The sequence below is a fragment of the Oryzias melastigma genome, linkage group LG17 (genome assembly GCF_002922805.2).
Source record: "Oryzias melastigma strain HK-1 linkage group LG17, ASM292280v2, whole genome shotgun sequence".
NCBI classification, from domain to species: Eukaryota; Metazoa; Chordata; class Actinopteri; order Beloniformes; family Adrianichthyidae; genus Oryzias; species Oryzias melastigma.
The window spans coordinates 33,001,682-33,016,405 of NC_050528.1; the positions used below are offsets into that span (position 1 = coordinate 33,001,682).

General features: G+C 41.2%; 1 protein-coding gene across 3 annotated transcripts in view; it reads left to right on the top strand.

The window, feature by feature from the left end:
- Nucleotides 1-14,724, top strand: part of LOC112150858 (enhancer of polycomb homolog 1) — a 42,134-nt gene extending 27,410 nt beyond the window's left edge. For all 3 annotated transcript variants that reach the window (XM_024279384.2, XM_036216540.1, XM_024279378.2), the window contains 12 exons: nt 76-221; nt 3,341-3,547; nt 4,160-4,308; nt 4,429-4,576; nt 5,239-5,403; nt 5,623-5,712; nt 5,912-6,060; nt 8,637-9,061; nt 12,899-13,014; nt 13,087-13,225; nt 13,690-14,053; nt 14,168-14,724. In XM_024279384.2, the coding sequence (XP_024135152.1) occupies nt 76-221; nt 3,341-3,547; nt 4,160-4,308; nt 4,429-4,576; nt 5,239-5,403; nt 5,623-5,712; nt 5,912-6,060; nt 8,637-9,061; nt 12,899-13,014; nt 13,087-13,225; nt 13,690-14,053; nt 14,168-14,240 (2,171 nt within the window). In that variant the 3' untranslated portion in view covers nt 14,241-14,724. The remainder of the gene's footprint in view (nt 1-75; nt 222-3,340; nt 3,548-4,159; nt 4,309-4,428; nt 4,577-5,238; nt 5,404-5,622; nt 5,713-5,911; nt 6,061-8,636; nt 9,062-12,898; nt 13,015-13,086; nt 13,226-13,689; nt 14,054-14,167) is intronic.

The window sequence follows — 14,724 nt, forward strand, 5'->3', positions numbered from 1 at the left end:
TCGTCCAGTTATTTTATATACAGTCTATGGAAAGTCCTCATACTGGTTTGTCTGACCTTTGACCTTCCTCTGCAGCTTTCAGCTTGGACACAGAGCAGCCAGACTATGACCTGGACTTGGAGGACGAGGTCTTTGTCAACAAGCTGAAGAAGAAAATGGACATCAGCTACCTGCAGTTTGAGGAGATGATCGACCGGCTGGAGAAAGGCAGTGGACAGCAGGTCAGAAACCGTCTCCTGTTTTTAATGTTTTCTTGCTACGCTTTTCTGATGGAGGATATATGTAAAGAAATGTGAGCTTAAAATACAATTTCTGAGTTTTTCTTTATTTAAATCGTTGTGAATGGTATAGGGCTGCCACGATTATTCGATTAGTCGCGACTACGTCGACTATTAAAATAGTCGACTACTATTTTGGTCGTCGAAGCGTCGTTTTTTGTTTGTTTTTTTCCTTGTTTTGATCTCAAAACTACAGTGCGCGCTTTCTAATGCCGGGTCTGCCGTTCTCTTCACACATGCGCAGTGGTCCTAAGCCAGACAGCCGGTTAGCAGTGATGTTAATGGGTAGGCTGGCGTATCAACAACAATAAAACTACACGCTAACGGAACTCGAAAATGTGGGGAAACATAAGAAAAATAAAAGAGGAAAATTGTCCAATGTAATTTCTTTAAGGCAGAACTTGTGTTCCATGAGATCGCTATGGCGGTGCATGAAGATGAAGCATGTTGTGACTGAGTTTGATCACGTTGAACAGAGAGCTTCGTCTAGCTAAGCTAACATCGGCGCTAACACAGCTAGCTCTGCCGCGCCAGTTTTCCGGGTTTGAATGGATCCTGTTCGGTTGTCATTAATGCGCTGTTTGGACATAATCCATCAGATCTGCAGCAGATCCGTGTCTACAGTACCTCTCTGTCTGTATAATAAACGTTTCATAATCCGCGCTCTTTGAGCCAAACGCCGCGAGGGCAGCGCGGGTTATGAGTTTACACTGGAAATGAACCGCTCGTCCAAGTGTGGCATAACATTAGCAGAATAAGCATACGATTAAATGTAACTTAAAGTCACAAAAATGACAAACAGCATAGTATCCACAACATTTAAGAAGTAGCACAGATTTAAGGGTTCTCCACCAAACTGAAAAATATGATTTAATTTCGTTCTGTGCATGTGCAGTAGATGTAGGTAGTGATAGAATGAAAGAACTGATGTACTTTCTAACATCCTCTGCTTTTCTCCCTTTTTGAAAATATACATTTCCCCACTTTTTAAAGATGTAATGTCTTAAAGCTCTTTGTTTATATGGGCATCCTGAGGTTTTATATGTATATAGGAATATCTTCAGTTCAAAGATGTCATTAGTGTTTTGCTTTAATAAATGGGCCTCAGTGAGCAAATATTTTGAGTGTGTTTATATCTGCTAATAGCTTTTGAAATACTTTACACGTGTTTCATTAAATATACATATTAAAGCTTTAAAAAATACTTGCCAGGCTTTTATTAAGTTTTCTGTTGTTGATTCAGATGACCTCATTTGATTTAAGTTTCGTCTTAATGCCAGAAACAAATTAAGGAGAAAAGCTGCATGATTCATTAAAGGCTTAATAAACTACTGTCTTTATTTTTAGTAAGCATATAGCTTAAACACTTCAAGTTTAAAGCCAATTATGGTTAAGATGTGTGTTTTACATCCATTTGCCGCACGAAACGATTAGTCAACTAATCGGAAAAAATAATCTGAGATTAGTCGACTATTGAAATAATCGTTTGTGGCAGCCCTAGAATGGTAAGCAAACAGAAAAATGATTTTAAAAAGGTTGTACAAGCTTCCTGCTCTGCTCCATTCTGATGCATCCACTTGCAGTCAAATAGATCCATGAACGTCTTTGTTTTCCTTAGGGCTGTCAGATTTGTCGCGTTAAAAACGCATTAATCTGACGTGTGCTTGACGCCGACAATTTTTTTGACGCATTAATCGTGGACTTTCTCATACGTGCCTTTCCATACCGCGCGCGCAGGCGTCCCGCCCTCCAACTCACCGGCTGCTCTCACTAGATCACGGGCGGGTCTCCAAACACCGAGCTGCGAGCTAAATCCGGCCGGCGCTAGGACCTGGAGAGCTCCTGCACCCTAACCCGGCTCCGGTTCGCGTCCAGTACCACGTCTGGTGGTACCGGCTCGCGTCCGGCACGGCGTCCCGAGAGCTGCAGACCCCCGACGTTCTGAACAGCAAGCGCACCGGGGGACGTTTTAAATGTTCTGAAGGTTTAAGCGTGATCCAGCCCCAGCATAGCGGTCTGTCTGCCGGCATATTCATCACGTGAACTCCCCATCGAGCTGCAGCCAGAGAACGCGGCGGCAGTAACAGACTGTCAAACTATCCACAGTGTATCCCGCTTTTCTCAGTCTTTAATCTTTTAAAAAAACAAAAGTTCATTGGAAATGATAAATCTCTATTTCATTTATTACTGTAGTTCAGCAGAGAAGGAAAAGATTTGGTCCTGACAAAAAATGAACATGAAAGTGTTTTGGAAATTTTATTTTTGATGTTTTTTATTTTATTTTACTGAACGTTGATTGAAGTTTAGAATTTAAAATGCCCTTCACTTGCACTTGGGCTTTTGTTAGGCATTTTATGTTACAGCCTTTTATTGTTAAGAAAGTTTATCTCAATACAATGTTACAAAATAAAGTATTTCTGATGAAAACTATTAATTTTACCATTCTTGTTTTCATAATAAATTTAGAACTACTAAATTCCATGAACCACACATTTTTTTTCCTTAAAAAAAGGCCACATGTAAATTTGCGATTAATCACGAGTTAACTCTGGAAAATGCGATTAATCGCGATTGAAAATTTTAATCGCCTGACAGCTCTAGTTTTCCTCATCAGAACTGTCTCAGAACAGTACGGCTGGACAGCTCCAATGTTTTGTTGCATCACTAATGATACGTTTTTGTTGTGAGGAGCTGTAAGCTAGCGGAAGAAAGTGTAAACAAAGGGCTGATGGGAAATGACAGCATACAGTCTTACCCAAAACTCAGAAGTGAATTTTTAATGAACTCCTGCCGCTCTGCAGAAACTATGTCCTAGAAAACTACCATGTTTTTTTTATTTTTTTTATTTGACTAACAACAACATAATCATAATTACAAGACTACTTGGAGCATTTTATAAATTGATTAAAATATGATTGAAGTGGATCTTTAAATAGAAAGATAATTAAAATATGTACTTCAGATGTTATTAGAAATGATCCTCCTCCAACAGCCTGACTAAAAGTTCCTAGACTTGTCTTTGATCTCCACGGTTAAAACGTGACTTCCGTCTTTACCCCCAGCTGGTGAGTCTTCCTGAAGCCAAACTTCTGCTGAAGGAGGACGACGAGCTCATCAAGGAAGTCTTTGACTACTGGAGCCGCAAGAGGAAAAACAGCAAAGCCAACTCGCTGATCCCCACCGTCAAGCAGGAGAAGCGGGACGGCTCCAGCACCAACGACCCCTATGTGGCCTTTCGACGGCGCACTGAGAAGATGCAGACCAGGAAGGTCAGGCACCGGTCTCTTTGTGGACTGTTAGTCTGCAGATCTGATTCTTCTAGAATCTTTCAGTCTTTCAGTCTGTTTAGTCCTAAACCTTTGTAGACTTTGTCCACCTGAGCATCCATATAAAAATTATGCTTTAAAAATGCAATCTGTTGTGGTTTCATAAAGTTCATGTTGGAGTTTTTAATTGAGAAATTGTTTTATTTTCATTGCAAGATAAACCCAATTTCTAGTAAATTGATATCAACAGAAGTTTTTTTTTTTTTTTTTTTTACATATTTGTTTGAATTCCTGATCAATGGATTCCAGAACATTAATTGTAATCCAGTTGTTCCATTGATTGAATACTGTTGACATCTGGCTTCATCAGTGTTGTTTAGATTCTGAAAGAACGATGCCACCAAGTGGTCATTGGAGAAACTGTAAACTCTTTTACCAGAGATGTCCTCACACACTAAAAGATGAATGCAAACATTGTGACACTGAATGAAACATGAGGGTCAGATCTGAATGTTTCTTCATGACCTTAGAATAGCTCACGTTGCTGTTGGAAGGTATTGGCTCTAAGACGTTTGTGTGGAGTGTTGCTGATGTTGCTCATCTTTGACCGTTCAGAACCGGAAGAACGATGAGGCGTCCTACGAGAAGATGCTGAAACTTCGCAGAGACCTGAGCCGAGCTGTAACCATCCTCGAAATGATCAAGAGGAGGGAGAAGAGCAAGAGAGAGCTGCTGCACCTCACACTGGAGATTTTTGAGAAGAGGTAATCTCACCTGAACTCCAGGTGGATTTTTCTGCACCTGCTCTTTGAGGCATCCTCACATTACATTCTGTTTGACCAGCTTTCTCCATAGGAAATCTAAACGTTTGTCTTTCCTCTCAGAAATGTCATGTCAGACTACGGCGGTGAGGTGATGGCGGAGGTTCTGGCTGAGCGGGCGCTGGTGAGGCCTCAGATTATTCCCTTGGTTCCCCTCACCAACCAGTACCGACACCAGGACCACATGGACCTCAAGGATTACAAGTCTAAGGTAAGAACATAAAGATTTTTATTTTTTTACTTCGATAGATTTTTGATCATTGATTGTATATGAGAACTGGAATGAGCAAATGTGATGTCACACATAGAAAACGTTTTTTTTCTGCCATTTACCACAATATGTCTGTTGTCAGACGGATTTCAATAATCGGTGATGGCTCCATGTTGGTCTGAGTCAATGTTTCTATGGCTACCAGCCTCTCCAATCAGAAGTGAGCTTGTCAGAAGGCCACACCTCTTCCATTGAAAGTGGGTTCAGGACAATATGTAAAAATGAACATTCGACGTGAGAGCATTTACTTCATTGAGGTGTCTGATTGGTCAGTTTATAACTTGAATCATAACAATATCTAGAACATGTTTAAAAACGTATCAGTAAGAACGGTTATTCTGACAAATGGAATGTTTCAGTAATAGCTGTTCTTGCTCTATAGAAGTCCATGGAATTTCAGATTTATGTAACTTCCCTACATGGAAAGGGGTGCCCCTCAGCCCAGTTCTCGGATACAGTCAGTGTTTTTGAGGGTTATCTGATGGAAAAAATGAGATCACTTATTAGAAAGTTAATTGTTTAACGTCTGGGTGACTGATCAGGTTAGTTGAAGTTCCTCAAGATGCCTTCAGTTGTCATTGAGCATTCTGTTCTTCTTCCAGCCTGAGAAGATGGAGATTCCTCGGCAGAAAAGGAAGTACGAGAAGAAACAGAAAGTTCTGCCACTTTCTTCAGGCTCCTCTCACCATTCAGGTCCCATTGTCTTCAACGCCAAGGACCTAAACCAGTACGACTTCCCCAGCTCGGACGACGAACCTTTCTCTCAGGTACTTTAAGACAAACGTTTTTAATATAATTCCATTATTTAATTCACATATAAATCCTATTCTGAAAGAGGTGCAATTCATCTGTATGGAAAATTAGGAATTTTCTGATTATTTATGACCTGGAACTGATGCTCTCTGTACTCTTTGCAACAAATGTCAAACTGCAGACGCCCAGAGAAATGTGTGCTCTGACTCTGACCTCTGACCTTCTGTTCACAGCTGCACTCAGGCTCCTCAGAAGCAGAGGAAGAGAACGACCCCGATGGCGCCTACGCTTTCCGCAGGAAGGCGGGCTGCCAGTACTACGCTGTGAGCAACATAACCTTTTCTTCTTCCTCACATCAGACCTTTTCTTCTTCTGTAGTGACCCAAATATAGTCTTTGTAGTGAATTTACTCATTGAGTAACATAGGAAAATTCTGAACTCAGTTTTTATGGGTTTAAACTCAAACTAGTGTTTTTAAAATGTGACCAAATCGACTGACGTGTGTGACGTCCGTGTTCTCAGGCTCGTCAGGATCAGGCGGGTGGCTGGCCGTGGTCTGGTCCTTGGGAGGGCGGTTTGGCGGAGGATCGGTTTCGCTACAGCCTCACTACGCTCACCGTCCCACGCCGCTGTCTGGGCATGGCTCGACGCCGCGTGGGCCGAGGTGGCAGGTCAGTCTTCAAGATGTGGGCCACACTACTGCTCGTGTTATTGAAGTTATTTGTTTTTAAAAACAATATTCATCAATGCCAAGACTTGGAATCAAGCAATTCATAGTTGGATCAGCTGCAGGTTTTAAATCAACGATTCTTAATATTTCATCTAAATAAATGGTTGCTCTGTTTTCCTTTTTACTGGATGTATTTAAACACCATTTATACCTTGAGACCAGGAGATCAGAATCAGTGAAAAATAACAGATTTTGATAGAACATAATGTTATTTATCACTTTAAACCAAGTCACTCTAAAGATCTTCAGTCAACTTCCTGGTTAATTTTAGCAGTAAACTAAACATTACTGTAGCTCTATTATATTTACAACAAATCCTAAAAATGTTTTCCAAAGTTTTTCTGACAGTAAATGGATAACAAAAACACAGTAAACAAGGACACAACAAAAATGCATAGAAATGGAACAACTAGAAAAGACACAAAATCCTTTCATCTAAACCAGGGGTCTGCAACCTGCAACACTTGAGGAGCCGTTTGGGTCGATTTCTTCCTGAACACAACCCAGCGAGGAGCCACAAAGTCTTACTTCATCCTTCAGAAAACTAGAACACAGATCTTTTAATGCCACTCTTAGGATAAATATAAATTAAATATTGTTTTTCTTTGCTCAAACATTGACTTAAAGAGAGGAAAAACATTTTTTCTAAATATGAAATGGCTTTTAACAGAGAGCTTTTAACATGAATTCCTTTCAAAATTAAACTGGGTCACATTGGACCATCTCTGCAGCAGATGTTGTAGTGTAGTCTAATTTCTGAAACGATTTAGAGCCAGAAGTTTGAAAATGTAAGTAAAAGTAAGTCGGAGATAACCAAGTGACCATACTCGATCTTCACTTAAAAAAACTTAAATCTGTTCAAAAATTAGAAACTCTAAATTGTATTCTGGTGTGCTTGAAACATTCATTCTTTTTTTGTGCAACTTTATGCACAAAAATATGTCAAAATATTTTATCGCAACTTTGTTGAACTACAAAGTAGCAGCTCAATGGATTAAATTGGATTGGAGCATTATGGGTAATTTAGCCAGATCCCTCAGACTGTCATTGTAATTTCCTTTAGTTTTGTGTTACTAGCAACTGACTTACTTTAAAATTACTTTGTGAAATTAAACTTTTTTTCTTTACCCAGAGAGCCACAATGGAGAGGTGAAAGAGCCACATGTGGCTCCAGTTACAGACCCTGATCTAAACTGTCAACAGTGTTTCCAACAGATGTGTTGGAAACAGATTTTTTTTTATCTTTAGTGGAAAAATTAAAAAACTGTCTCACTTGAGATGAACGTTTTAGAGATGCGTTCTGCCATGCTAGCAGAACCTCAGAAAACGTCACATTATTGATCCGCAGAATTTTGTCATTTGTTTCAAATGTATTTCAGTAAACTGAACTTGAGCCCCCCCCCCATCTACAAAAAATACGCTTGATAGTTCTATTTTAAATATGAGAAGCTTCGTGGAAGATTACAGTAGCGCATTCAGTTCATTTAGTTTATGTACATAAAATCCAACATTATTCTGCATTTTAGAGCAACAATTACATTGAATTGCATTAAGCATGACATGTATTTTTAGCATACTTAACTATATTTGTAAAGATTGTGAATCTCTGAGGTGGCAAATATTTGTACTCCAGTTTTTGGGAACAGATCACGAATAACAGTATTTGGATACTGGTTACTAGGGCATGGTTGATAAAATCAATTATAAGATTTGAATTGATTTAAGCTTAACAGATCGACTCATAAAAATATAGATCGATTTAGCACATAAAGCTAAAGTCCACTAGCTTGATGCTAACATTTAATGGAATTTCCCATAGGACAGCTAATGCTAACGCTAATCATACATTGCTGACTAAATGAACATTTTTAGAAACTCAGACTTAAATTTTAGGAACTCTTTTATGGAAGTAGTTTTTTAAAGTTACTATTTGTGATCTAAAGCACTGTTATTTTTCTCATACCGTCTCCTTCTGGAATAACGTGTAATGCTATAGCGTGATCACCACCTAGTGGTCAAACTGAAACGTCCTCCAGGAGAAGCAGAACAATGTTTCCAATGTTAATGATCTGAACATTTTAGTTAGAACTTCTGCTTTAGAGAATCTATGTAACACTGGATGATATTAACAATCTCATTATTTCACTGATACATTTACAGTCTGTGAACTGGATCAGATTAATATAAATATACTCAGAACGTATAGTAGTTTATTAATATTTTTCTAAAAAAGTGTAAACTTAAAATTGAATTGAAGAGTCAAAAGAATTGAAAAAAATTTGAATCAAATCGATGCGGGCTCTTGTGAATCAAATTTTTTCTGGAAGTTATAATCGATACCCAGTCCTGCTCATGAGAGCCCCACAAGATCTACTTATAGATAATCTACTCTTATAGACAAATTGAAGATGTGATGTGTGAGATTAGAAGAAAGCAGTGCTGTTTAAAGCTGATATTGTTTGCTCATAATAAGGAAACCATGTTGACCTTTGCTGCGTTCTGTCGTTTGTCTCTCAGGGTCTTATTAGACCGAGCGTACACAGACTACGACAACGTTTTCCATGGACTGGATCCGGAAATGCTCGACCTGCCTCCTCCCGCTTCTCCTCCTGCTTCAGCCACATCGCTCTCACCGGCCACTGACAAGTTTGCCAGTACCTCAGAAACGAATACCTCAGTCAGAAGCTCCTCCTCCTCCTTCAAAGACCCCATTTCCTCCTCCTCCTCCTTGGACCTCAGTCAGATACTTTTGAATATAAAGTCATGCCGCTGGAGGCACTTTAGACCACGGACACTACCACTACACGAGCTGGACGAGGCCCACCCTCTGTTCAGAAGGTTGAGCCGAGTCCTGAAGCGCCCACGCTCTGTCTCTGTCGGGGGGCGGCCCTTCGGATCCCAACGCCCCGTCAGGGTCATCCCTCCTCCAACGGCCACTGCTGGTAGGTGGATCTCCTGCTTTTGTGTGCGTTTATGCTGTCATTATTAACACTTTTCATTAAAAATGGGCGATGTGTGTCTTTAACTCTTAACACCAGAGCTGTAGCTCCAGTGTTTACATTCTTTTGGCTAACGTAACTCTTCAACTGTTTACGCAATAATGTAATTCCAGTGAATTCTGAAATGTGAAAGAGAAGAGTTTACACAAAGTAAAACAGCTGATTCTAATATAGAAAAACGATTCTAGTGGCCGCTCTGGTGTTGAAGGGCATCAATCCTCCCCTCTGATAGTCGGTTGATTCTGTGCTCCAGATGCTGTTCTCTGATGGAGCAGCTGCATTTGTAAACTTTCTCCACCGTGAATAGAAGTTCTGTAGTTGTGATTGGACTCGTTTTCTTCTGAGCTGGATTATGTCTCTGTAACTGCATACGTCTGCAGTAACCATAGATCCCGCTGTTCAGCTGGAGTTTTATTGCAGGACCAGTGCCAGCTGTGTCAGTTATTTTCATGTTCTTTTATGGCACAGCTGTTGCAGTTTCAACCAAACCCACCAGCTGTCAATTAAACTGGATTGGATAAATAAATTCATGAGCGGCTGAAGGTCCGTTGGCGCTTTGACACGGCGGCATGCAGTGCAGCATACAGACTAAACGCTCTCCGTCTTCTGTGGTGTTTTTCTGTGAGGGCAGCGGGGCGTTTTGTTTCCTTCTTGTTACGGCCGACGTTCTGATCTGCATGTAAAACAGCTTTGTATCGATTTGCTGTTGAAAGCTGCGCTCAGGAAGCTTCAGACAAACGAAGTAAACAAACAAACAAATACCTCTGCGTCACGGTGGTGGTCTTAGTTTGCCGAGAGCTCCGGTGATGATGCAGCCTTGAACACAAAAAGGAAATGTTGGTAGTTTTCATGACGTGAGGTCCAGACGGAGATCCTGCCAAAAGATGAGCTGTGACTTCGAAGAGAAATCTCAGAACTTTGGGGGGGGGTGGAAAAAGGTAAATCAATATTGCTGTAAAGCCCAAGGTCACATAATACCTTGAAATGTGAGAATGTGCTTCAGATCAATAAACGGCCTGTGAAGAAACGCTTTGGGCTGTTGCTTCTGCAGGCCAGATAAGGAAACAGGAGAATGCCGTTAGCGCTCCACAGAGCGTATTCGTTCCTCCGTTTTCCTTTTATATGCAGTGACCCTCGGCGGCTGCTGTAGCTGAGGATCAAATGAACCTTTGTTTTTTTTTTTTGTTCATGTGCAGCTTAACTTTATCCAGTCCAGAGGTTTCAGCTTTGATTCCTGCTTGACTTTAAGAGAGTTTTCATTTGAATAGAATTGGCCGTTTTTGTTGGAGTATTATATTTGTTGCTTTTTTATTTTTTTCAAAATCTTTGACGTGTAAAAAAAGCAAGTCATCCGTGACCCCTGTTCAGTTATCTGCTCATATAAGTTGAAATAAATCAGTTTAACCCTTTAAACATTGGAGGTGCTGCCAGCAACCGCTAAGTAACACGCTCTCTGACTTACCTCAACTCTTTGTTCACTGATCAACGTGAATCAGCTGATTCGGATGCAGAGAAAACCACTTCAAAGCTGCTTCTCTCCACAGCAGACGTTGATTATATGGAATAGAGGGGAAACAGATGACAAAACTTAGGGTTCGGATCAGTGCTGGGCAATATGGAAAAAAAATTATATCCCTATATAAATTATTTTATATCACAATAACGATGTGTGTTATGATATACAACAAATTATATTTTCATTAAAGGAAAGCTCTTGCTAGTTTTACTTTGAAAACAGGAAGCTTCACTGACACTTAATTTTGAAGATTTGTTTACTTCTATTGACAGTAGCGCTGCTCATTCGTCTTTGTCTTAGTTCATTAATTTAAATCCAACATCATTCTGTATTTCAGATCAATCAATGTTATACCAAATGATATTTTACTACACTGTACTATATTTATAAAGATTGTGAATCAGCAATTTGAACTTTTTTGGGAGCAGATCGCGAGAATTCAAGTGCTCAGATACTCGTTACAGTCCTGTTCCACAGCTTGGTTTACCTCATATTTTTTGTAATCTCATATGTTCATTTTCGTGGACTTTCCTTGAGTGAAGGAAGGTTTGTTGTGTTGGCACCAGTGTGGGAATAGCCTCCTAGCATAGTTTACATGTTGATGTCTTCTGCTCGTCGTCGGACGTCTTGAATCCAAAATGAAACTGAACACAGATGTTCCCTCTTTAGCTGAAAGAGCTTCTTCTTGGGCTGTCTGCATTGGTGTTTTTGTCCGTTTTTACTCCGAGGAAACAACTTCAAGCTTTTCCACGTCCATCGTTCTGCTCTTGTCTTAACATAAAGCCTGTCATAAAATTCGTATAAGTGCGAATCAAAGAACGTAAGCCGCTTTTCGTTGCAAAACCACGAGACGGAGTTTCTTTGTGAAGAATCTCTTTTTAATTTGTCTTTATTTTCACTTGGATACATTTTTTGTGTACACACTGACGAGTATAGGACTATTTGATGATATATTTGGCATAGTATTGGTTTAAATTAGGTGTGGTTTCTGACTACATTTACATATCTGGAGACAAAATCTACAAAAACTGAGAAAACGATGCTTAATGTGCACCCTAATAACCACCATGTTCTAATTAAATCTTAAATAAAAAAACTTTCATTATTTCTTAGTATTAATTGTAGTATTTAAGCTAACTGTAGGAACATTTAAATATTTAAAAGAATTATCTGGAGTTAGTGTGCTGGTGAGGCACTGCCCTGCCCGGTTTTCCTGGCAATTTCTGATCCTTTTGGCTTGCCATACTGCCTTCCCCTGATACCATGCTGCGGCTGCAGGAGCAGCGTCTGCTCCTCACTGAAAGATCTGAACCCAGACATGGAGATGTGCACCAATGCTTTTATTCAGCTCTTCAAAATAAGAAATCTGATCTCTCAGTATCTGCGTCCTCCATGGCGAGGTCTAGAAAAGTTTTTTTATCAGAAGCTCCTCCCACATGTGGCGGGAACTTCTGAGTAACAGACTACTGGATAATTGTCAAGAAACAACTTTGACGGTTGTTACAACAGAGTTTACAGTACAGGAATTTGATGCCATCTGCATTCGCTGTGAGAGACAATTGAGTTTAATAATGACAGTCCCACTGCGTGTGGGAGGAGCTACTGTCATTTACAAAACATGGAAGACACAAATGATGTTGTGAGATAAGGTTCGGTTATTTTTAAGGGTTCTGTAAAGGTGTAATAATAATCATATCCATGTGTGGGTTCATGAAATCATTCAGAGACTCGATCAGTACAGTGAGCTTCACCTTCTACTGCTGGAGCTGCATCTGAATGACTGACACTCTCAGCGGTACATCCTTCTCTCTTTGACCTAGTTTGGGGCAAAAAATTAAAAAATATAATTAGGCCTATGTATTATTGTCTTTATCATAAAGTTCAAAACGATCAGATTTCCCTCTACGTTGATTAAGGATTCCACCCTTTGATTGTATCAACACATCACAGGCTGAAGTAGAGTTCCTGATTGGTGAAAAATTTGCATCACGTCTACCAAAGTTCAGATGTTTGAACTTGTGCTATGAAGTATTTGCAGCACATCAGATTTTTCACTTGCTTCAGACAAGCTGCAGGACCTCTGATATCTACATTGACTTGGCATTGAAGCGTGAACGCAGCTTTACGATGGTCAAAGGAAATAAACATTGGAGCTAAAGCTGTTAAATGGTTAACGTTGACAAAGTTCTTTTCATCACTAAGGTTACCATGCTCACGTTTGTGGTTTGCATATTAATGCATGTTTGTGACCTTTCTGTTTCCAGCTTTCACAGCGGAGCAGTACCAGCAGCATCAAGAGGAGCTGGCCCTGATGCACAAGCAGCAGCTGGAGCAGGCCCAGCTGCAGCAGCACGCCAACAGCACTGCCAACAGCACAAAGGTGAGCCTCGCTGGCGCCGCCAACCTGCAGATCAGCGCTCATCTTAACCCGACTGCTCTTCTCCCCCCACAGAGCCTGGTGAACATGCTGGACCAGGCCAGTGCTCAGTTTGCCGCTTCAGCTGTCGTCACCGCCGAACAACTCCTAGCTCTGAAAACAAAAGATGATCTGGGCCTAGGAGGCGGAGTTAATGGCGTCATCCCCCCCTCAGGTATGGCGGGGCTCAGAAGAGCCTGAGGGTCGTGTCTTTGGACTGCTTTTATTTAATAAACTATGAAATGCCTTGTGTTGCTTTGTTTTTACTTCTTTTAGCTAGCTTAAAGCTTAAAGCTTTTGTTCAGTAGTACAGATGCCAGGTTGAAGGAAAACAAAAGATCTGCTGTTTTTTTGAGAATAAAGCAAAGAATGAAGGTTTTTCTGCTCAAACTAGGAATTCTAAGCAAAACAGATTTCCTTCATGAGAAGTTTCAAAATAAAAGTTTTCACACAGCAGCAGCCGTTTGTATACAGATGATCATCCAGCAGTCGTGAGCTAAATAATCTGAGTTTCAAACTCAACATTTGAGGCGCAGCCCCCCATGTTGCTCCTCTTAAAGCCTTTTATAACTAAAACTTTGCGTCTCCACACCCCTCCCCATCTCCTCCCCCTCCACCTGGCTTCTCCCGACCATCCAGGTGTCTACAAGGGCTTGCACCTATCGAGCACAACGTCCCCGTCCACCGCCACCCCGGCTGCTCCAACCACTACTCTGACATCCACCTTGCTCCACCCCTCCACCACCAGCTCGGCCGCCAGGAACAACAACGGCACCGCCCACCCTGCCAACACTACCACTAACGCCGCCGCCGCCACTCAGGTCCTGCTGGGAAACAACAGCCTTCGTCTGGGCGTTCCCGCCGGCAAGCGCATCCACGCCCCCCGGACGCTGGGCACCACCATGTCCACATCCGCCTTAAAGCTCGCCCACGCGGCGACCGCCAACTGTCAGAAGCCTAAGGTGGCCACGGCCTCGGCCTCTCCGCTGGACATGGTGCCCAGGTGAGATGTTGGATTTGTCTGCTGCTGCGGTTGCTTAGCAACAGTCAGTATCACAGGTGGGCTAACTTCCTGTCTGGAAAGCTTCTGACGAGCCTGTTCTTCCTCTGCTTTCAGGGAGACTCGCGAACAAGACAAGCCAGCGCTGAACAGTCTGTCCGAGAACACAGTGGCCATGGAGGTCACGTAGCCCCTGGCTCGCCGCCGCGCCACACAACCGGACTCTTTCTTTTTTTTTTTTTTTAATTTGCATTCTTTTCTCGTTTGTGTTTTATTTTTTGAGGGGGTGCTATGCATCATTTAATTGTGAATGCAAGTGGTGGATGAATGAGCACAGCAAGGATGGGTTTCCATGGCAACTGTTCTGGGACTTAATTGCAATGCTCGTCTCGTACAATTTTTCTCTGACCCCCCCCTTCCTCCCTGTTTGTTACTGTTAATAAGAGATCGTCTGTAAATTCTTAATATGGCAATTATATGTACAGTACTGCATATTTGTAATACGCCCCGCCCCCTTTTCTTGTATATAACATTACTTGAAAACAGAATTGTTCATTTGTGATGTTTTGCACTCAACTTAAAAAAAAAAAAGAAACAATTCAAGAGAAAACAAATTGCAACTGAAGCGAGTCTGAGGATCGGAGGTTGTACCACAAAATGAAAAAACAAAAAAA